Source organism: Danio rerio, chromosome 13 (genome assembly GCF_052040795.2).
Source record: "Danio rerio strain M-AB ecotype USA chromosome 13, GRCz13ab, whole genome shotgun sequence".
NCBI classification, from domain to species: domain Eukaryota; kingdom Metazoa; phylum Chordata; class Actinopteri; order Cypriniformes; family Danionidae; genus Danio; species Danio rerio.
In genome coordinates, this window is record NC_141033.1 from 37244933 (window position 1) to 37269256 (window position 24324).

Genomic DNA, 24324 nt, shown 5'->3' on the forward strand with positions numbered 1-24324 from the left:
TTGTATTGTATATTTATATTAATAACCCTTTTAAATTATTATTTATATTTGTTATACTGAAGCAAAAATACTAAAAACAAACAGCAAACATAAACGTTATGTTCTCTCAAAATAGACACATGAATGGCTGCATCAAGTAACCAAATTTTTTATTTATTTATTTTTTCTAGGAAGATTTACAATATTATATTTGTTCATGTACATTAAATTGGTAGTGAAGCCAAATTTGTAACTAATCTAACAATCTTATGATAACAGGCCAAAATTATTCATTAATTAATTTTCTTTTCGGCTTAGTTCTGAAACTTATCCAGCATATATTTTACACACCAGATGCCCTTCCAGCCACACCCCATCACATACACACTTATTCACACACACTCATACACCACGGTCAATTTCAGCATACCCAATTTGCCTGTACCACAGGTCTTTGGACTTTTGGGAGAAACCGGAACACCCAGAGGAAATCCACACGAACTTGGGGAGAACATGCTAACTCCACAAAGAAATGCCAACTTGACCCAGCCGAGGCTCGAACCAGCGACCTTCTTGCTGTGAGGCAAGAACATACTACCCACTGCGCCACTGCACCGCCAGCCCAAAATTAGTACACCCAAATATACAATACCTGACAAAAGTCTTGTCCCTTATCCAAGTTTTAGGAACATCAAATAGTACCTTGACTTCTAGTTGATCATTTGGTATCAGAAGTGGCTTATATGAAAAGGCCTCTAGATTATGCTGATTTTACCAAAATAAAATATGATCATGTCTTGATTTTTAATTATTTAGTTAGGACAGTAGTCTGACTTTGTTTCTGTCAAGTGACAAGACTGTTGTCTAAGCAATGTTCAATATAGAAAATAGGGCATAGTGCTGAGGAAAAAGAATGAATATTGTGTATGACTCCCATGAGCGTGGAGGACTGCATCCATACATCTCTGCAATGACTCAAATAACTTAATAATAAAGTCACCCGGAATAGCAAAGAAATCGTTCTTTTTAGGAGTTCATCAAGATTCTTTAGATTCATCTTCCTTCATCTTACCTCAGACATGCTCAATAATGTTCATGTCTGGTGTCTGGGCTAGCTAATCCTGATGCACCTTGGTCTTCTTTGCTTGCAGTAACTTTGATATGGAGGCTGAAGTATGAGAAAGAGAGCTATCCTGCTGAAGAATTTGCCTTCTCCTGTGGTTTGTAATGTAATGGGCAGCACAAATGTCTCGATAACTCAGGTTGTTGATGTTGCCATCCACTCTGCAGATCTCTTGCATGCCCCCATTCTGAATGTAAATCCAAACCATGATTTTTCCTTCACCAAACTTGACTGATTTCTATGAGAATCTTGGGTCCATGCAGGTTCCAATAGGTTTTCTGTAGTATTTGTTTTTGAATTACAGTTCATTCGATGATTCATCTGACACTTTTTTAAATGATCAACTAGAAGTCAAGTTAATATTTGTTGCTCTTACAGCTGGAATCGACAATAATATAGATTGTCAGGTAGTGTATATGTTAGAGGGCATTTTTTAAAATATTTATTTTAAAACCAAAAGAGGGACAAAAAAAACTGTATACAATTTTGTTAAAATTTTGTAGTTTGTAAGTTTTGGTGACTAAAATAATATTTAACAAAATATTTTAATTTATTAATTTGTTTTGATCAAATGTATCAAAAGATAGTACCTATATATTCACTGGGAAATTGATAAAAATATATTTATTTTCAAAATGAGTTGTACTCATTTATATTGCGCACTGTACATATAAACTTCCACCTGGAATATTGTGTTTTCATGACATATATTAACTCTCGCTCACATAATTTCCCCTATACATTTCTGCTTACTAAATATGCCTTTCCTTTTAGAGGCCCTATTAGAAAGAAGAAACCGCACCATATTTCAATGTCGTTACTGTTTAACTTAATGTACTGTACTCTAACTTGATGGATCTTCTGGGATCAAGCAGCTAAGGTTACAAACAAAGGCATACACGCATGATTGATGGCTCTCTTAGAAAAGGAGAGTGAGAAAGATAGAGCGAAGCAACGAGGAGGCTAAAATGAGAAATTTTCTCCGGAGCTGTCAGCTCACCAAGAGGCCCCACCTGTTTCTCCCATCAGGCACCGGGCACTTCCTCAAGCCATTAAAGCAGAGGAGGTGTGAAGTATATTAATGAAAGAGGACGCATCCCACCTCGCAGGGCCTGCAAAGGCAAGATAAGAGGTCTCGCTGGACGAGGTGAGAAGCTCCACTCGTGCGCACACACTTTCTCCGCAAAAAAAGAAGAACTCACACATCATTCCTCGCCTTTTGTCCGCTTGACCTGATCAGCGGTGCTGAGCGGGAAGTGGAGGCCTTTCTATTTGCGCTGTCATCTTTCCTTTATTTGTTATATTTCAAACAGCCTCGCGTCTAATGTGATGGATAAAGCATTCAAGAAGCATCCATAAGGAGACTGGAGTGGCTGAGAGCCCTCCGGCCTGTACAATTGATTGACCAGCATGACAGCAATACGCCGTCTTACTATTGTTATCGCGGTAGCCAGCAAATTTTGGGGGATGCTGTTGGGATGAATAATGATATCCAGAGTCACACAGCTCCTGTTCTGCAATAACTGTGTTTGTAAGGCTTTTATGTGATGACTCGGAATCAAATAAAACAAGCTGAAATAAGCTTTTGGCTCATCACAGAGATGGATGCGTTTTCTTTATCTGCACAATAGAGGAACGAAAGTACCACACTGTCATTTCTTTATTAGCTTAATGATGCGTGAGGTTTTGTAGCTCTAAAGCTAGTGAATGATCGCAGTGCCATGTCACACAAATAAACCGTGCCTTCGACGCAAGCTCGCTTCATATGCTAGACTATAACCAAAATATTTGAATGCTTTAAGAACATTAGTGTTGTTCATATAATGTGCTCATCAATCATGTCATGCCTGTATTAATATAATCATTTATACCTCCTTTATTTAATATTACTCTTAAAATAAAATATTTCAATATTTCACTTTATCAGTTTCTGCATGGTTCAATTTGGACATACAGTAACAGAAAAATATTGGTAGTGGTTCAGTGAGAGGATCAACATTCATATCAATCTGATTCAAAACGGCAGGACACAGACATTTGGATGTAGTATTGTCAATGTTCTTGAATGATACACACAAATGTTTTATGCAGGGCATGTGCTGGGTTTAAATTGCAATATTTAAAGCAGAGATTCCCAAACTAGGGTAACCTTTGATTTGGCCCGCCATCCCATATGAGAAGAGAGGGAGGATGATAGGTATCGTTTAGAGATTGTTTTTTCAAATCTGAATAATGTAATCTTTTTGTTTGTTTGTTTTTATAGTTAAAAGCTAACTGCAATTAAATGCTTCAATTAATATTGTAAATTAATCAGATTTACTTTAATTGTACATACCTGATGAATGACAATGCAGAGACTTTGGTGAACAAATCAAGGCAAAGGCAGATTCTGCTTGACTGTGTTCAGCATTGAACTCCACTCTTCACTTTTATTGTTTATATTGAAACAAGTTATATTTTTAAAGTTATACTGGATATAATTAGTAATGATTATTTATTGATTTTTCTTTTTCGACTTTATGAATCAGGACTCGCCACAGCGGAATGAACCGCCAACTCATCCAGCATATGTTTTACACAGCGGATGTTCTTCCAGCTGTAACCCAACACTGGGAAATATTCATTTTTAAATACTATGAAATAAATAGGGCAATTACCCATGGCAACTTTAATGTAATGCTGTTTGGTATGTTTACTTTCAGCTCACGGCTAATAAAGATATTTCGTTTTTGGCCCTTTACGTGAAAGAGTTTGAACACCCCTGATTTGAAGCATTGAGAGAAAAAAAAACAACAACAACTAAGTTTGAAGGGCTACATGTGTAAAACACAGTTCTTCACATTAATCAAGCTTTCATAGAAAAAAGCTTTCATTTCAGGACAAGTCTTATTTACATATTTACATGCATATACTGTACATTAAATATAAAAATCAAACACACACTGGATAAAATAATACATACAATAATGCTGAACAGCACAGCTGTATGCTTTTTGCTGTATGAGGCAGTCATGTTGTGAGTTATTACAAGCTTCAGAGTTGTCAAGCAAATAAAACAAGCAAATCTCACTTTTCTAGCGCTAAATGGCACAATGACTCACTGTTTGTCTTTACTTGATGTTTTATATGCAATTTAAGAAGCGGATGATTATTGCTCACTTCTTGAGTGCTTGTTTAAATATTTTACGATAGAATCAAAAGTTGTGTTGAACCAAAATAAACTGTTGAAATGAGCACTGACTAAAGTAATCATTTAAGGGATGAGCAGGTATAGGACCTGGTACAGGTCTGTAGCCAGCCTGGTGAAAGGGGTGGTTCTTTTTTCTCCAAAAGTGGAGGCTTTTGAAGTTATTTGCCTCATTTTATGTTTAATTATGACATTTAAATACTTCATTTTAGTGACATTTTAAGCACTATTTTTAGCTGAATTAGCTTGTTGGATGGTCATTAAAACCCCACTTTTTTACGTACCAAAAATATTTCCTAAAGATTTGGAAAAAAGAAATGCAAAATAATACTTGTTTTTAAAATACAAATTTATTACATCACATATCATTAGAAAATAATAGGGATCTGTTAGTTTTAAATTAAAAACTGTAGTCTAAAAACTATTGTCATTTGTTATTCAACCTTCTAGAATTTAGCCATTTCATTAATAATAATAATATAATTATTAATAATAATAATAATAATAATAATAATAATAATGTAGAGCTTAACATTTTTCTAGCTTTTTTCTTCTACATTTGAAAATTCATGGACAACAACAATAGCCAAAATAGTGTTCAAATGAACTTTAATATGGGCCGATTTGGTGCTTCACACCTTTTTATTAGTCATATTTTGTTACAAGAGTAAGGTTCAAGATTTAGATTAAAAGTTACTTGCAAAATATTTTCTTTGTAAAAACAATACAGTAGCGAAAGATGACTTCTCTTACGGCTGAAAAAGATCAAAGATGCCATTCTTTTGAAGATTACAGGATGTTCTTTTTTCTTTCTCTAAATTTGACCTTCAAAATTTGACCTTTCTCAAATTTGACCTTGACTTCATGTTAAATGAAACAGATTTAATTAAGGCCACTAATCCTGTATGAGAGCACATCATTTTAGACAAATTATACCAGTACTTCCAGTTCTCTAAAAAACTATTACTATTCTTTAAAAGAACTTTGAAGAGAAAAAGAGTGAATTAAGAAATTTAAAAGTACACATGAATGGGCAAGTGTGTTCTTAGATTACAGAACAATTCATGCAAACTGAGCCTGCATTTTTTTTTATTTAATTTTTTTTTTTTTTTGCTATAAAAAAACATAACAGATGATATTACTTACAGTCTGCTGCTATAAAAGCACTTTTTCTATGGGGGAAATGTAAGGCGGGGGCATTTCATTCGCACAGTATTTCATGTCTGAAAAGGTGAAAAGCGCTGATTTCTGAGAAGGCACATGATGTACTTTTATTAAAAGGAAGGAGCTCTCTCCCTCTCTTGCTGGCATTCTGTCAAAGAAAAGCACTAGCTGATTGCACTGTACAAGTGCCCATAATTTCCTGCAGCATTTTTAGACAAGGTAGGGAGAACGAATGTCTTCCTCCTACCCCTCTTCTTCAGTTCCATAAAGTCTACAACAAGGAGCATGACTGGCAAAAAAAGAGGCACAGGGGAACTGTAAATAATAATTTACACAGCAGGGTCTGAAACAAAAGGGGCCACAAAGCTATTAGCTACCAATGTGATGCACTGAGAACTTAAGTGACCCAGAAGGTGGGGAAAAATCTCACCTTGACCCTGGCATCTCCCCACATCATGATGAGTTCAAGAGATGCATACTGATAGCTGCTGGATGCTGCAGGTCAACACGCATTCTCTGTGACGCAAGGCTATATGAGTCAAAGACAAACTAAGGAAAAGTGTGAAAAATGCAGAAAGGGGGAAGCTGTTTTTAATGCAGGATTTTCATCATAATGACTTAAAGGGCATCTATGATGAAAATCATCTGTTTGAAGCTGTTTGGACTAAACTGTGTGTAGGTATAGTGTGTCTACAGTCATATTGGAATGATACAAAGACTCTTTTTTTATTTAAAATAGGATCCAAATGCCACCTATTTTGAGGCACAGCTCAATGTGATGTAGGAGTACGGTTTTCCGGGCCACCAAAATGATTGACAGCTGCGTATTAACAGGACTCTGTGGTAACGTGTGTAATCTAGGGATGGGAAGATTAATCGATATGTATCGATACGCGGTCATGCGCGTGCACGATGCGAGTGCATCGATTGAGCAGCAGAGGATGAATGAAATTTTGGAAGCAAATCGAGATGCATCGGTTTTTGCGAGATGCATCGGTTTTTCCAAGATACAGCTTATATTTTTAATATAGAATGTATTTTTTATTTATTAGCAAGTGTTGTCAACCTGTTTTTGGCGCATAATTTAATCGACCTACATAAAGTAAGCCTTAGCAACGGATTTGCGGATGTGTACACTTACACTACAACTCAGTGTATCAGGTGTGCGGAGGAAGCTAGTGGTGCGCCCTCAGAAAACGCAGGAAGCAAAACAAACATTTTATTCCCCACTGAGTTTTAAATCTAAAGTATTGCAAGCAAACTTATGGATTTAAGGATGGACGACATGACAGGACAGATGCAATTTGCAAAATGTGCCGCGCATCTGTAAAATACGCAGGCAGTACGACTAATCTGAAATCTCACTTGAAGCGGCGCCACGGTGTTGTTGTGAAAGCATCTTCCAGTGTTCCTGCATCCCCGGCTTTCGCACTGCTTCAACTGTAGCTACCAGCTCCAAAAGTGGTGAGAAAAGCATTGCAAGTTTTTTTTTTTCCATGCGTAACAGTTTTGTGCGCTCTATGCCAATAACGGATGGTATTGCATTGTTCATCTGCAAAGATATTCAGCCTAGTGTCACGGAGAACGAAGGTTTTAAACACCTCCTCCTGTTAATTTTTATTTAATTATAATAAAAATATTAATAATAATAATGATAAAAATAATGGGTGTCACGGTGGCACAGTGGGTCGTTTGACCACCTCACAGCAAGAAGATTGCTGGTTTGTTATATTTTTATTAGCCTGTTGTTTACAGTGACAGTGATGTTTCAAAGCAGCATAACACTGCTAGTTCACCACCTTAAGTTTTGAATATTCAGTGGCACAATATATCTTTGTAAAACTTGTTTTCATAGTTGAAAAGTTAAATCACAATTCTTGTTGTGCAATGCTCAACCTTTATGTTGAAAGAGTGCATATATATATTTTTTTAATATATATTGCACTTATACATTCTGTTTATCTTGAAAATACTTAAATAATATGTGCTTTATGTTCTAAAATGGCCCTCTACTGTAAACAGACACTCTGGCTCTGAGAGAAAGGGGTTTTGCTTGGTTAATAAATAATCAAACTCATTCAATGGCACAGCATCCTCTTTCACATAATCTCATAAACTTGATCTAATTAGTTAGTGCTGAATTATCGCATTGTATCGTGATATGGGTGTGAATCGTATCGTGTTGCATCGCAATATGCCACAAATGTATCGCTAATATATCGGATCGTATTCTTTGTATCGAGATGCGTATCGGATCGGCAATTATAGCTTAGATGCCCAACCCTAGTGTAATCATATCTACAAGACAGGACTTGTACAAAGCAACTTGGATTACAAGATCTGTTGAGCTCTCTGTAATCATCATCCAATGTGATCAGGGATGAGTTTTACAAGTTTAAAATGTTTTTACAACAGTGCATGTTTGTAATGAATGACAGTGATGTTACCATCTTTATAACCCCAGCCGCATGTCAATACAATTAAAAAGATGCTTCAGTCCCAGTTTGTGGACGTTAAATCAGGTTTATTTTGTACATTAATATAATGGATATTCACACAGCAGTGGATATTAACGTGTATTCTGTCACATTTGATGTGCAAAAACAGTGCAAAGTTAGACGCTGTCAGTCTGCTGTCTGTGTGTGTCTGCATAAACTTTATAATGCTGTGTGTGACTCTTCATTACAGAAAGACTTTAAATAATTCCACAACAAAGACATCAAATAATCATTGGGAAAGCTCTTACTGTAGTATTTCTCACAAACATTACGTGAGATCTGCTTCCTTTTTGTCTGTCACTGTGCTGTTTATCTGATGCAGCAAAAATGAAGATTGAGGCACACTCTGACAGGCATGAGGGAACAGTGGGCGGGGAGAATTAGCAATAAAGGCACAGGCAACAAAAACAGCTACATGTACATTGTGTTCAGAGCCGAAAATCACAATCTGACTCGTGTTTTGAGCTGAAACCTTTCGTACACATTCTGGAGACTCAAAAGACTTGAAAAAAAATCTTGAAAAAGAAGTAAAATAGGTGCTCTTTAAATTGTGCAATGTGAGACAATTATCTACAGTAAAAGTAGCTTGTGACGCACAGGAATAGACACATGTAAATTAGGCACATTGCCATAAATGAGATTCTCTAATTAGCACTGAAAAGAATGAACATGTTAATTAAGGTAAAGTGCAGGTACTTATTATACATTTTAAAGATCCATTATACCATTCTTCATTTATTATTGCCAGATAAACATCATTAATAATGTCAGTGCAATCTCAAACAGCCTTATGAATTTCAAGTCTTGATTATAGGCACTACTTTTAATAATTACTAGTGTCAAAAGGCAAGTCAACTTGATGGATTTCACAAAATCCCCCCAAAAAAAGAAAAAAAAATCATAAAATGTCTTTATTTCTCAAATCCTAGAGGCACAGACTTTGTCATGTTTTCGGTGAACTCAGCCTTTTTTGTAGTCTCCTGTCGAATTCTCCTCACTACGCTGTTAATTATTTTGCTGGAAGGCCCTTGATCAAATGTTTGACAAGTTATTAATCAGAAAGGTGGCCTCAACGGAGCTGCTGAAAGTTAATTTCCACACTTCATTCCGGAGAGATGAATCAGGGTTGGAAAGAGATTGGGCAGCTGCTTTATCAGCACTGCAGACCTCTGGAGGTTGAGGGTGATTTTCAGTACCAACAGATTTCCGGTTGGCACGAGCCAAGACCACATCCAGACACATGCCTCCATATCCCTCTCTGACCAGCACACAACGAACTTCAGAGCGCTGCCGAAAGTCTATTAGTCTGAACTGGGCCTGCCGTGCCACTACAGATACTGAACGTGGAGGTGGGTAATAAATGGCATTCTCCTGTAAAAGACACAGATGGGTGTCAGTCAGGACTAGCTGGACAAGCTCAGAGTCCACTTGTAAATCAGGTACAGTAGGCTCAAAACTTGATTGCCGAAATCTGACAGTTGCGTAAAGAAGTAGCTGCACATCCGCAAGTGCTGGACGTTCACCCTTCATATTACCATGTAACACGAAAACCAACTTAGCCAAGGTTTTTTGGAAAGAGCATGTAAGGCGTCCACCAGAGGGTAGGACCAAGTCCTTAATACAGGAGCTCCAGTCTAGGGACAAACGCAGAATGTCACTTGACAGCAATGGATGGTCTAGTGTCCATTTTTCGAAAGGGCAAATAGCCTTGATTAATGTTTGGGACAGTTCTTGAGTTAGGCCTGCATTGCATGTGTGCAAAGCAAGTATGCTGCTCTCTGTGTTGCCTGTCAGTCTGACTGACTGCCCAGCAAAACCTATGTTTATCTCCAGTAGTTGCTGAAAGGATAGTTCATAGAAAACACTTAAAGAGTGTGTGGGACTGGAAGAATCAAGTAAAGGATCAAATGTGATCACCAAAACCTTTGTCTGGAAAATGACAGTAACTGCTGGCTGTGGATCTGGTTGAGAACAGGTAGCTACACTGAGCCAGTATAAAGCTAATACTCGCTCTTCCATTAGCAAGGGGGCAGGGATGACACTGTGAAGGCAGGAGAGAAGCTGCGGTGGTGGAAGATTTTGAAGATGTACCAAGGATTCAGGCACGAGGTGGAGTCTTTGGCAGCATACCTTCAATCCCTCACTGCTCTGGATAGTCACTGAATCCTTTGTCTGTTTTGCCTCCAAAGCTCTCAAAGGACTCTTCCATTTACCTGTACTGGACTTTGACAGATCTTGCATGGAGGACAATGCTACACACTGTTCACGTACTGATAAAATGTCACTATGAGACAGATTGCGCCTAAACTGGGTTGCATCCAGTGTTGGGTTTGCCTGTGGTCCTAGCAAGACTTCAAACTGGATATGGTGAACCAAGGGTAGATCCTTTACCAATGAGCACATTTGATTGTACCAACCACTTCCTCTAGCACCAGTTTGTTCCTTTAAAGAGTTAAGCACACGGCCAGCATCTGTCAGCATCCAGGTCACTCTACCTACAAGGCTCCCCAGGCTAGAGCTGAACCCACTTCCCTCTGGATGGGCTTTGGCTTCTTGGCTCTCAACAGATGTTCTTGATAAAAAGTGCTCACTAAATTGGCCCCCCACGGAAAGAGGACTTTGCCTTTGTGAAAAGTGCTCCAAGCGAGTCAAGCTGGGGACAAAGACTCCTCCTTCTCCACCTCCTGTGGCAGAGTGCCTTCTCTTTGTTTGGGATTCCTCAGCTAACAAGCTCCCTTCTGAGCCCACAACCTGGTGCCAGAGATACTGCTGCTCGACATCCAAGAGCCCCGAGGTCCCGTTACAGCTCTCCTGAAGTACCCTACTATCCCAAAGTCCTTCACGCACCCCTGTTTCCTCCCCCTCCAGTTTCATATTTGCCATGTCCACTGTCGGAGCTTCAGTTTCTGATTTATGAGGTGCTGAAAGCTGTTTCTCCCACCGGATGTTGAGACTTGTCTGAAGCGTCTTTCCCAGACTTTTGGCATCTCCTACAGGGTTGTTAGTGGCACAGTGTTCTGTAAGTGCCCTGGGCATCTTAGGAATGTGCTGAGACTCTGAAGGTCCACTGAAACTACTGTCTGTCTTGTTTTGAGATAAGAGGATGTCTGGAGCATGAGATGTGGGAATAATCTGTAATAGGGGAAAATGAGACCAGTGTCAGGAGAGATTTGTTATTAGGTCACTACATTTTATAATGCATTTCATTAAGTATTTTAACAATGTTTTGAGAATTCTACACTTACGCAAATGTTTTTGAGACTCTTTCAATGCAGTTACCTTCTTTGACCTAAAAACTATCTCCCAGAAGAAAGACCTTTTGTTCTTTATATTGCTGCTCACTTCTGTTAATCTTACATCTGTTTATCTCTGTTTAAGTGGACTAAATACTTCACCCAATATAAATGGAAGAGCCAGGACTGAAAGCATTGAGATCTAATTGGCTGAAAACACTCTATGAATCTTTATATTTGTAAGCACAACTCTGCATGCTATTTGCATTAGCTGCTTTTTTCCACAGATCCAAATATGATTAAGCCATTGCTTTGATGCACTCTCATTCCAGGGGGTAGTAATAAAGCCATGCAGAACACATCCAATAGGTACAAAATGTAAACATAATAATCACTGCTAGCTAAAAGTGGAAAGAGGGGCTTTTTCTACTTGATGTACTTGGCTTTTTAATTATTTCACTAGAAGACAAACATAACCGCAAATGTCTGTGGTAATAAACAACAATCCTGAATGCACTGTCTTTATTCAGAATACCTTTAATAAAATTTAATGGTAAACATTCACAGCAGATATAATAAACTTTATACTTCTGATGTCATTGTTTTATTTAAGAACTGAGGAAATAGCAGTATTAATTATGGCCTAAATAATTATATTAGACACAGTGTGGCTAACATTTAAACAACCACTGTGATAATTGAACAAAATAATGAGCGGAAATCAAATAACATGACAGCAACAGCACGACAGTATGATTACAGTTACTTAAATTTACATAGCCTTTTTTATAATTATAAGTGCAAACACAAAAATAGTTCTAGCCCCCACAAGGTCCCTGAGGCAGTTTTATTGCCTTTAGGCTATAGTCAACTCCATCTACAGTATGCTTGTTTTTTAATGGCATATTCCTAATCATCTGTCCCCATATGGAAGCTATAAGAATCAAGCTACTGTCCAGCCAGTTGCAAACACATTTAGCACCTCTGACTTTCTTCTGAAAGTATAGTTTTTTTTAAGAGTATAAATCTATGCAATTAATCCAGTAGCGAAACAGATGCATTAAAGGTGCAGTAGGGGATTGTCTTTTGTTGAGCTGGATGAAAGTCTCTTCACATGCCAACAGTAATGATTAAACTAAATTATCTACATGTATTTATATGTATGTTTATATTCTGAGTAAGGCATAAAACAAAAAAATGTTAATCCAATTAATTTTTGTCAGGCCAACATTTCCCATAATTCTGATAAGTATCCCAATCTGTCTGTCAGCAAATGTAGATTTAAACAACTACGCACCCATTCACGCAGATCCGCCAATGCGCGTTCATGTGGATACTAGTGACAGTGGTAAAAACAAATGTCGAATCAAAACTTTTTAAAATCCTGAATCAATATTGGAGTTACTTTTGCAAGCTGGAGGAAGGACGACACCATGGCTTAAGTATTTCTTTTAGACAGGTAATATTATGTTTTAAAACTATTTTAGCCACGCAAAGCTTATGTAGATTGTGTTCCTACGAATGGGTTATATGCACAGAAGTGTTGTTTAGCAACTGAAATTTTACAGCGAATGATTGATGTGACTATTTTCAGTTTCATAAGGGTCTTTTTACAGCATCGATAATGTATATTTTTATTTAATTAAACAACAAAACATCAGTAAATAGCGCTATTCCACCTAGCCTGCCTTACTGAGCTAAAGTTGGTTTTATATTCACATAACATTGGTTCATTTTTGAACAATGACAACCTGTGATGCGCTCCCTATATTGTTTATCATGTTACTTTGAATATTCAGTCTGAAATAGCATGCAAGAATGGCTTATTAATAAATGTATTTCCTGCAGCCCGCCGGCTTATCACTAAGCAAATAATAGTTGCTTTAGGAAAAAGCGTGTGAGAGTAATGAGTGAGACTGATGAGAGAGTGATGACAAGTTTTGCGACATAACTGAAAACGTGCTAGATATACAGTTTTCGTTCAAATTTGTAGTATCATAAAATACAATTTCTAACTGGCGAATGACATGATTTAGTTGGTCTGTAATCTTTAATGTGTGCATTTGTGATTTCAGGAGGCGTGGCTTTGGACGACAGGGGAAGGATTGTCTTTGAAAGATATTAATGGGTTAGCATTTAGGCAGATCACTTACTGCACCTTTAATAAGCAACTGAGTCTGACAACACATGCTTACCCTCAGATTCTCTCCAGAGAAAGTATTGCTTTTTAGAGCATCTGCATCACCTTCGTGTTGGTCAGAAACCTTTCTGCAGCTGTAAGGGGGAAAAAAATCTCCATTTTAGATGATTCAACAAAACGGAAGTTTAATGTTTGTAATTATATTACAAGGATTACAGGGGGTGAAAAAAGGCTACTTCTTCTAAATGATATTTACACTGAAGCATGGCCACAAAAGAGCGAAGCAATTAGGTTTATATTCAAAACCACGCTGCTGTGCTCTTTGTTTTGATGAGCGATTTTAATTATTTTTGCTACGGTTATGACACAAGAGACCTCCAACAGGCGGCACAGCGAAAAAGACAAAACTCCACAATGTCCCGCATCTCCAGAAGCGTCTATTAGATTTGAATAGCAAAGGACCCAAATGTCTGGATGCGATTAGGGCCACTCAGCTAGCTGTGAAATTAAATAGAACGTGTGCATGTAGATTTGAGGATTTACATACGAGCACTTCATTCTCAGACTGTTCGCACAGGGATGGAAAAGCAGCTTGCTGGGAAACGAAGATGACTTTCTGTCAAGCTCAACAGGATTTTTGGACAGAGAGCCAAATATTTAATGGAGCCTCGTACACAACTTGTTGGATAACAGAGCATGTACAAGTCAAAAACCCTGTAAAATGCCAGAAACGCCCTCAGAAGAAAACAATAGAAGGGCACTGATCTCAGACTTGAACTTGGGTTTTTGAACAACTGAACAACTACTGAGGGCTTTTCAAATACACACACACACACTCAGCCACAACATAAAAAGACAGTTTCGTAAATTATTTCACAGCTAAAGGTATAAGCAGGATTTTTGGACACACACAAAACATACATATTTACTCACACTTAATACTGACCTTACAGAATTTAGTCATTGGAGTGGGAAATTAGATTCTAGAATACAGACCCAGTGCACATCATTTGATAAGATACTGAAACCCTGAACCTTGGCTGGTGTCCCTGAGAAACATCCTCTCGGATTCTACCCAAGCAGTGTGTCTTCTTTTGCTCTTGACTGCTGTATATTCACCTTTTAATGCAGTCTCTCCTTTCTACAGCCTGTCTGTGATCTTTTCCCACCCAGGGTCTCTCCTGTCTTTCTGTCACCCTCTGAGTTTACAGAACTGGAATCCAGGTAACTGGCTTCCAGCAGCTTTTCATGTTGCTGCTCCTGCAAATGCTAAAGTCAATCTACTTTTTGATGCGTCTAACTCATTACATAAACTAGGACTCACAAAACGATTAGCAACAGCATTGTTATTTAAGTCTTTTTCCCCCCGTAAGCTATACAAAATGACTTGCTTTCCTTTTCTTTACTTTTCTGTGTACCGGAGAAACAATTAATTCAATAACATAACAGTGACACAAGAGAACTAAAGCTTTTAATCAATGTCCAGACAAACAGCAAAAGTCAATAAAGAGCTACATCAAATACCCCAAGCTGTAATATTTCAAGACTATGAGTTGGTGCACAGCACACGCAGGTATAATCAATGCATTATGCTGAGAAATATCCACAAATAAACAAGCTACTTTCCATGTACAAAACAATGCATGAATAAAAACCTACTGCATCTCAAATAGCGATGAGGCATCACTCATTTTCACTGTGGACAATTCAGCCAATTTATGCACCTAATACCAGAAGTAGGAAACCTTGCTGTGCTAAATCTGCAACATTTCAATTAACATTACATGACTTAATGCATTTGGTGCAATTTGTGTTTGAAAACTGAAGACAAGAGACTAAGGTGAAACGCAAACTCATTCTTAAACGTTGTATTACTGAATGTTTGAAAAGCAGACAGATGCTGAATTGACTGGTTTTAATAGTTTGTGTCCAACTGCAGATGATTGTACATCGAGTGATATCCACTGAAATTATCTTTTCCACAAAAAATGAAAGAAAATAAATTGTATGAGTTGAGAACTTTGAACATGCGTTTGAAAATTATCATTTAGTCACATGCTGCATCCAAATTTGCATTCTTATACTACATCCTAAAATTATGTACTTTTTTGTGAAGGAAAAATATATACTTTTGAGTGTGTAACACAAGAGTATGCAAGTTTTGGGACATATCTCATCCGCATATCATCCACATTTCTGCCATATTAAATTTCGTACCTTCTTGGAGACGCACCAGTGGCTTAATCTCCCATTCTGTCATGCAGAGAAATCTGTTTAGGTCTTTGGATAATCATTTATTAAGATGTTAATGACCAAACTTGTCTTTATTCACGTTTTACACATTCAGTTGTTGTTGCAGATGAATTATAACACAGACAACGCAATTTAAATATTTTCGAGTTGGCTAGATATTAATTAACAGTCATACAAACATCTTTACCGAAGCCTCGTTTGGTCTCACGCGTCCATCATGTTTGTAGTTTATTTCCACTTTTTACCCGAGTTGGTAGTTCTAATCAAATTCACGTCCAACGTGCAATCTACTGTACAATATCAGTGGTAAGAGTATGGACGTATCTACGCTTAAAAATTTTACTGGAAAAGTAAACTATCCGGGAACCTTTGGCATACTCTTTTTTTTTTTTTTTTTTTTTTTTTTAACAAACTGCAAATTGGGACATACTAATTCTATTTGCATATATTATTTAGGACAGATAGTCTGTGAGTTAGGACACAGCAAAAGAGGTAAGAGATAAGAAAAGGGAGGCAAAAAATGTAGACATGTTCTCAATCAAGATTCAGATAAAAAAAGAAGCCCACAGAATTTTTATAGAAAGCAAGTCAAACAAAAGTGTGTTCTACATGCAAAATTTGAATCCAAAAGGGCAAAGCTATTCACCTTATTCTTCGTGCACGAGCAGGCGCAGCCATTTGAATCTTTTTGGCTCAAGATTTCTAGTCTCATTCACTTCCATTCATCTTTAGACATTAAAAACAGGCTAGTTCTGCTGCTTGGTGTTGCAAACTAACATTTTCTTATTATATTATTCTGCTTTGTATAGTAAGGCAAATGCTTGTTTGTAGAGTATAAGTAGCTTGATTGTTTTTTTGCTGTTTATTATTCCTAGTAATTTCTTTCATAGCCAGCTGAATCAAAAGTTGTAAAAGAATCACAGAAACATATGCACTCTAGCATTGAATAATAAGATTAATAAAAAACAAAAGATTGAAAGATGCAGCATTACCAAGATAATTAAAAAAAATAAATACAGCACTAAAAATTCTGAGCTGTGGCCTAATCTGTGATCCACCAGCACATGTGATTAAACAGGTGCTCAGACATTTCTCTGTAATTTTACTAAGACATTTGCATGAAATCCTCTGGAAGCCCTTGGGAACAGTTTTGAGATGAGGATGGCTCTTCTGAGGGAAAATAAAACAGCAGCTAGAGCCTTCTAAATGCTTCATATGTTGATATTCTAGCATGTTTCCAGAAAATGTAATTAAATTGAGAATGTACACAATCAAAGAATAAAACCAGAAAGAAACAGCTTTCAGGGAAGTGACAGAACAGGTGAGAGGCATCTGTTTCATTAGCTGATGAATTTCTGCACGAGTCTACCTTCTGTTTGCAAATTAACAGCAAGAGGGGGAGGAGGTTAGGGGAAAGATTCACACACTTTACTAGCAGTTATGAAGTGAACTTCTTACATGGATTTTGTGAGATTTTTTGTTTTGTTTTTGGTGAAATGATCAGTTCAAAGCTCCAATTGGGATTTAATAATGCATTATGGTTTAACTCTTATGTACTGTTGGGGATGTTTTTATCCAATCTGTACTGATTTTATGTCTTAATTTGGCCATAACTTTTTCTGTGTTTTAGCGAGAAGAATGATTTTTGGTGACATCTTATTTTAACACATATTTTGGGAAAAAAAAACTCAACAATACCCTCTGGTCAAATTTTCTTCCCTTTTGTCATGTTATAGATGAAAACATCTGAATTAACTGAATTAACCCCTTTAAAAATGCATCAGATAAATATCTTTCTGCAAATTTCTTTTGCATAAATCTGTTAATCAACCTCAGTCCTGATTACTGAACTACTAATTTGTTAAAAAAAATTACAGGATTTTAACTTTTTAATTGCCAAATTCATAAATGATGTCACTGATCTGCTGAAAAACATACAGAAAATTACTTATTTTTAATATAAAAAGTAATTGTGTACTGGATTTTTTCTTATCTTTTATCAAAGTATTGGATGTGTGAAACAATATTGCTGTTGACGCATTGTTTTTGATTACTGTTGGTGGCTGCTTTTATCGTTGACTTCTGTTATAATTAAATTTTTTTTATTACAAAACTATAACACTATACAGTATAATCAGGCATTTTTGATTGTTGCTGGTTTTCCCATTTGGCAAGAGGTCAAATTGGTAGTTTTTACTGTTGATCATCAGTTGGCATCTTTAACCCTTTAGATAGTCCTGTGCAAAAAAAAAAAATGCCTAGTTTCTGGATTTTATATGGAGTATTACAGCAATTTAATGTGTGTGTATGTGTGAAAGTGACCTTTACGCACTTATAGTACATTGATGTGTCAAAATATGCATCTCAGCTCTCAGAAGTACATGGAGTAAATAAAAGCAATGCATTTGCGCACCATCAAAAATAATGAAAGTCTATGGGTCAAAAACAGCCACCAGCTTGGAGAGTAAAAATGAAAATCTAACAATGTATCAAAGACAATGTTGTTACTAATCGTTCACATGTCCAAGTCTGTGATAAAGATGTTTTAAAAATCCATTCCACAATTACTTTTTAAATTGAAAATATCTCATTTTGTGTGCGTTTTCACCAAATCAGTGACATTATTTGTAAACTTGCCAATTAAAGTGTTAAAATCATGTATTTTAGTTTTAATCAGGACCGAGATTGATTAACAGATTTGTGCAAAACATTTTTGAAAAAACATTTATCTGAAGCATTTTTGCAGCAGTTTAATTTAGTGGATGTTTTCATCCCCAACATAACAAAAGGGTAGTAAATTCGAACAGTGCACCAAGGTTAACAGATGTTAAGCTGAAAAAGGAGAAATGACAGATTATTAGAAACTGTAAAACTGCAAAATGACACAAACATTAATCCAGGCCAACGGAGGCTCATACATTTTCTTTTTTGATTTTGTTCTCCCTAGAAAAGCCATGCAGCACAGTCTATAAATATACAGTACAGTACAAAACAGATAAATTAAAGCATATTTGGACAGTGGAATTCTTTCATTTTGTCGCTCTGTTGGTATTTAGCTGTGTTTGATGAGTGCATCAAATCCTACTGGATTTCTGTTCTTATGCTTTTGCAGAAACGGCATCCACAGTCTATCAAATGAAAGCCAGAACGAAATAAATTAGCAATCTGCTCGGCTTGCGGGGCTCACTTCAAACACACAAATCCATTATCTATAGAGAGCTTTGAACAATAAAGCCAAAGACGACCAGACAAACAAAACATTTTGTAAACACCGACAAAGGAACAATTAGGGGGAACAGCATGCAGAACATGGCCGGAGGCGTTTAAAGCACCACACATAGATTGTTTGTACATTTGAAGAGCCTGGAGGTTCGCAGATGATGCATGACGTCTCTCTGCTCCAGCTGAAAACAGTAGCACATCAGACAGAAGTCTCTCAGCTGGAAGTTGGGACACTGGGACCTTTTTTATGTTGTCACATCACAGAACAGCCTGGACCTCTCAAGCTGTCCACATTCTGTCTTATTCTTCTCTTTCTCAAAAAACTTTTCCTATATTTGTGGATATTCTTACATCGACTAACACAGGGGTGTCCAATCCTGTTTCTGTAGGACCAGTATCCTGCACAATATTTAATTGGAAATTGTAGCTAAACTTTGTAGGAAGACAGAGCATATAGATTAAAGCCTGTGACACACCAAATTGATGTAATGTGATGTGTATTTATATTGCACATGTATCAAGTATGACCATACACCCAAAGTGCTTCGCAATTGTGAGCGGGGTCTCTCCACACTACCACCAGTGTGCAGCATCCACTTGAATGATGCGACAGCAGCCACAGGACAACGGAGCAAGTCCGCACACCACACACCAGCTATAGGTGGAGTGGAGAGACAATGATAGAGCCAATTCAGTGAATGGGGATGATTGGGAGGCCATGATGGGTAAGGGCAGATGGAGGGAATTTGGCCAGGACACTGGGATTACACCCCCAATCTTTACGTGAAATGCCATGGGATTTTTATTGACCACAGAGAGTCAGGACCTCAGTTTAATGTCTTATCCGATAGAGGGTGTTCACTGACAGTATAGTGTCCACTTCAATATACTGGGGCATTAGGACTCACACAGACCGCAGCTTGCGCACCCTCTGCTGGCCTCAGTAACACCACTTCCAAAAGCAACCTAGTTTTTCCCATAAGGTTTCCCATTCAGGAACTGACCAGGCTCAGCCCAGCTTAGCTTCAGCGAGTAACTGGTCTTGGGCTGCAGGGTGATATGGCTGTGGCAAATTGATGTCAAAGTTGACTTGAACACAGCAAACTTTATTTGCATACAGGTATAACTTCTGCCTTTATTCTTGTGCACTGACTCATTTGCAAAACTTAACATCCAATCCTGCCTGATCTTACGAGGAAACGTAAGTACTTTACATTTTGTCAGTTTAGTGGCTAAGTCGTACGAATTCGCATGAGTTCAGTCATACGAAAATGTATGATTTTAAAAAGTAGGCGTGGGACTTAACCCCACCCCTAACCCAAACCGTCATTGAGTGATGAGCAAATCGTACAAAAAAAGTACGAATTAGATTGTACAAATTCATACGAATCAGCCACTAAATTAAAAAGTTACGAATTGCCATGAAATTGCGCTGTCTAATCAGACTTTTCTATGGTTTGATTGAATACATCCTTTGATTGAATACATCACAAATTGTAACACAGGTTTACCATTTACAAAAAAGTGAACAACTCAAATTGTAAAGTAACTTGCTGCAGAGCTTTTTGAGTTTACTCTTTCAACCCAAGTACTGCACTTGACTCAATTTAAGTTGAGTCAACTTAAATAAGCTCTGCAGAAAGTTACCATGCAATTTTAAGCTGAGTGCACTTTTTTTAAGTGAAATTTCCAATGTTCTTTAACGGTTCTGACAAATAAAAACAAATATTAGACATGGTTTATCTCATTCAAGATTTCTGATCATTTTCTCCATAAACTCATGATGTACAGTATGAATATGTATGTGCACTTGTTCATTGTTTGATGCAAAAAAAAAAAAAAATCTCATACACTTTTTCAATTATTTTTTGCTGCTCGTTCAAACTACTTATTTATTATGAGTTGAACAACTTTGTTTCATGTTTGATCCATTTAAATTTCGAAAAACGATTAAGTAAATTAAACGATAAAGTGAATGGTGTGGAACTTAGCATTTTTACAGGACAAACTAAATGTATGATTATATCATCTTCAACTCAAAGTCCACTTAAATAAAAATAATTAAGTGAAGTATTCTGATGTTGTATTGTAATTGTACTAATTATGTGGGAACATACTGCTTTGCCTGTAACAGAAAACAAAGTTCTTATAATTTTTATTAAACCTTTAAACTTCACCTCAAAACATGAAAAAGGATCATCACAATAAAGTATGGCTTAAGAATTAAAAAGAGGAAATCAAATTCAGTGAGTAAAAGGCAAAAAGAAATTAATCAAATTAAATTACTGCAAAGCAGATGCCAAACCACTAATTTAAAATACCACAAAGAAGCACTATTTCCACTGAACAAAAAATGAAAGGAAGAATCATTAAGACTGCAAAAAAGACCAATAAAAAGCAACAGAAGTGTAGTTTTCTGACCCTTTTCTTCTCGAAATGAGGTGTGAATGTTTCCTTGACACGAACAAGTCTAATTCGAGAAAAAAGCTACAAGTATGACTATTTATATCCATCTACTAATCAAAGTCTAGGTACATAACAAGTATTAAATGAAGCGTTAAAAGTTTCTAGGACACGTGGTGTGCAGAATGTTTTGTGAAAGATAAAGCTACCATAATGCCTAACCGTTAAATCACATGATGAATCAGAGGATGGATGGGGATACAGCACATTCTGTCTCACTGCAGGTGTACTCACCTGAAATCACTGAAAGTCTCTACAGAGAATGCAGCAGAGTTACTCGGCACGAAAAGCCCAGACTGTGGAGCAAACACACACACATGGACGTTTGAGCAAACACACAGCACTGTGGTAAAAACCACTCTCACAACTGAAAGACAGCTGTTTCTAACACACGGCAATTACAGCACACTAATTAAAGCAAACATGCCATTAGAAAACACTACAAATCACCATCATTCAGTTCCAAATGAGAGAGTAGAATGCAAGGAGAATGGTAAACATGATTGCAGTTTGCCTCAATGAACATGAAATGAAACACCTTTTATAGCTAACTGTCTTTGTTCTAATAAAAGTTTAAAGAGAGTTCATACCAAAATAAAAATGTCATCTCACCATGATGAACCTGTATTTCAATCTGCTACACAACATTAATTAGACATTTGGTAGAATTGCATAATTATGTTATTTATTTATTTTGTTAATGAAATAAAAATGTTGTGTTTTGTACTGACATTTTGGCTTGTTTAGTCCAGTCATGGATAAATAAATATGACCCTAAAACTGCCATTCACAAACCCTCTGCTGTGGCCCCTCAAATTCACACTGATATCAGACAAATTTGTTTAGTCACAAGCATTTTTATATACATTGTAAAAAGCAACTTACAAAACGTTCTCTGGATAAAGTTAAAAAATTAATTAAACTAAATATATATTTATATTTTAAATGTTCACAAAATATGCAACAAATATGCTTCAATGTTAGAAAAGTGCAATTTTTTGTTGAACCTACACTAGGATGTACGTTTTGCATTAATCCATTAACATAATGAACCTGCAGCTTGTGTGGTTTATTTTTAAATTGGCTCCGCATGTTGCTGGAGGTCATATGTGCGCCAAATCATTCCATTCTTTCTGACAAGTCACACACTTTAAGTAGGAAAGTATGTGATATCAGATACAGCAAATGTCTTTAGGAATTAATCATTGACTAAAATTAATTAAATTTTTAATTTGAATGTTTTAATTCATCTTTGTTTGCAACAACTTTTTCATTTGTTAAATAGGAAAAAAAATTGTGTCTAAAATGTAACTCACTTAATATTGGCTACTGTTTTTTAAACCTCTGCACTTTCTGAGTTAGATGTTAAAGGTGCAGAATGTAAGTTTAATACCCAGTGGTTGAACTATGTATTGCACGCCTGGTTTAAAACAAGCAAAAGCAGGTTGCCAGATTGATGATATCAAAAGATGAGTGCCTAACTATCGAGCCTAAAGGCTGATTTAACCTGTGTTCTAAATAAAAGCAACAGCGTGCGATAGAAGTTTTCCATATTAAAAAGAGTTTTTTTTTTTTTTACCAACACCTGAAATTTATATTTTAGAAACAGATTCTATTTCTTGCAGCTGAACAACATGCAGGATAAACTGACAATGTTTCCCACAGGTACACCTCACGCGCTTTAAATGCTAATAATGCGAGTTTGATTGCCAATTTACATGACATTCATTGCCATGCTATTGAAAGCAGCAGCAGATAGTTTACCTCAGATCTAGAAAATAAAATAACCTGTTCGGAATTGACCTTTAGAACTGTGACATAAAGTACACCAACAAATATCAGTGATTTAGCATCATGTTAGAGAGGTTTAATATGTATTAATTAGATTATTAACCTTACCATTTCGTTGGAGTGCAGTAAGTGCACTATTCTGTGCTTACAAATGGCTGTATTTAAATTTCTGTCGTGTTTCGTCTGGTGCAAGCAGCCAAGTTTATCACTGCAAATCTTGTCAAGTAGCATGTTGTTATGACACCGGGTTACAATGTAACCCCCTCACCTAATGTTTATGTTTGTAATATTTATTTTATTTGCTAATTAATAAACACCTCATGTGGAACACTGAATCTGCATCTTATTTCGGAGGCTGCAACAGTCCACCGGAGGTCACATTTCAGTCAAGGACGTACACTTTGAGAGCCTTCCTGATTGACTGAATGAATCTACTATGTGGTTTTCCATCAAGGCTACCCGGGGTGCTGAAATATAATTGGCTAAACTGACAGTGGCCGGGTTAAAACAGCCAAAACAAAGACAGCCATTCCAACACACAACATACATTTTCAAAGCATGTTTCTTAAATATCTGCAAATATGTCATGGTATTCTTATGCTTTACTAGAGTCAAAAACATATACAGCACCTTTAACAATATCACATCATACAACTATTAAAAACAAACAAACAAAAAAACTTAAAGGGAAAGATATCCTATCCTTTCATAATCTGAATTATAGGGCCATTTTTCATTTTAATTTGCTTCATCACAAAGTAATTGCTTTTGTACTCACAAAATGTGTTTCTAACATCATTTAAACAACAATTACCATATTATCAATGACAATAAATATTGAACGCTTGTACATAATGTGTCAGATAATTGTGCAAGTCTTCGTAATCTGCAATTATAACTCTAACAACCTAATAAAACTGGCATTTTTTTACATCATCTTAACATCATGAGATTCATCAGAGGAAAAAACATTCATGAAAACAGTCTTCAGATGAAGTTAGTTTATTCAGACAATCTTCAAACTATGATGTGCCATTGTGTAAAATGGAAATTAGCATGTCGAAATAAAAAGTTTCACACAACAAAAATGACTGAATGGTGCCGCTGAGAGCTCTGCGAGGCAAGTTAACAGTTGTTTGTGAGCATAAGAATAGTTCACGCAGAGAGAAGGCGCTGTAATCTCCGTGCGCAGAAGAGGAAACAGCTGCTGTCTTACTTTACAATGAGAGACTTAACAGTCAGGAAATATTTAATTACCTGTCACAGCAGTG

The 24324-nt window shown here is 36.6% G+C and overlaps 1 protein-coding gene and 1 long non-coding RNA gene across 7 annotated transcripts in view; both read right to left on the reverse strand.

Moving 5' to 3' along the window:
* Positions 1-7956: 7956 nt before the first annotated feature.
* Positions 7957-24324, reverse strand: part of kif16bb (kinesin family member 16Bb) — a 56550-nt gene continuing 40182 nt past the window's right edge. For 2 of the 6 annotated variants that reach the window (XM_087279562.1, XM_087279561.1), the window contains 3 exons: positions 21497-21558; positions 13380-13458; positions 7957-11083 (listed from right to left, as the gene is read on the reverse strand). In XM_087279562.1, coding sequence (XP_087135688.1) covers positions 8984-11083; positions 13380-13458; positions 21497-21558 — 2241 coding nt within the window. In that variant the 3' untranslated portion in view covers positions 7957-8983. Of the gene's footprint in view, positions 11084-13379; positions 13459-16758; positions 18706-19625; positions 21559-24324 lie in introns of those variants that run through there. The other 4 variants (XM_087279564.1, XM_087279563.1, XR_015506204.1 and 1 more) reach the window with 3 other exon arrangements.
* On the reverse strand, positions 16759-18359 carry LOC147834249 (uncharacterized). Its single transcript, XR_015506206.1, has 2 exons — positions 17600-18359; positions 16759-17494 (listed from the first exon to the last, which is right to left on the reverse strand). It is a non-coding gene; the product is annotated as an uncharacterized LOC147834249 (long non-coding RNA).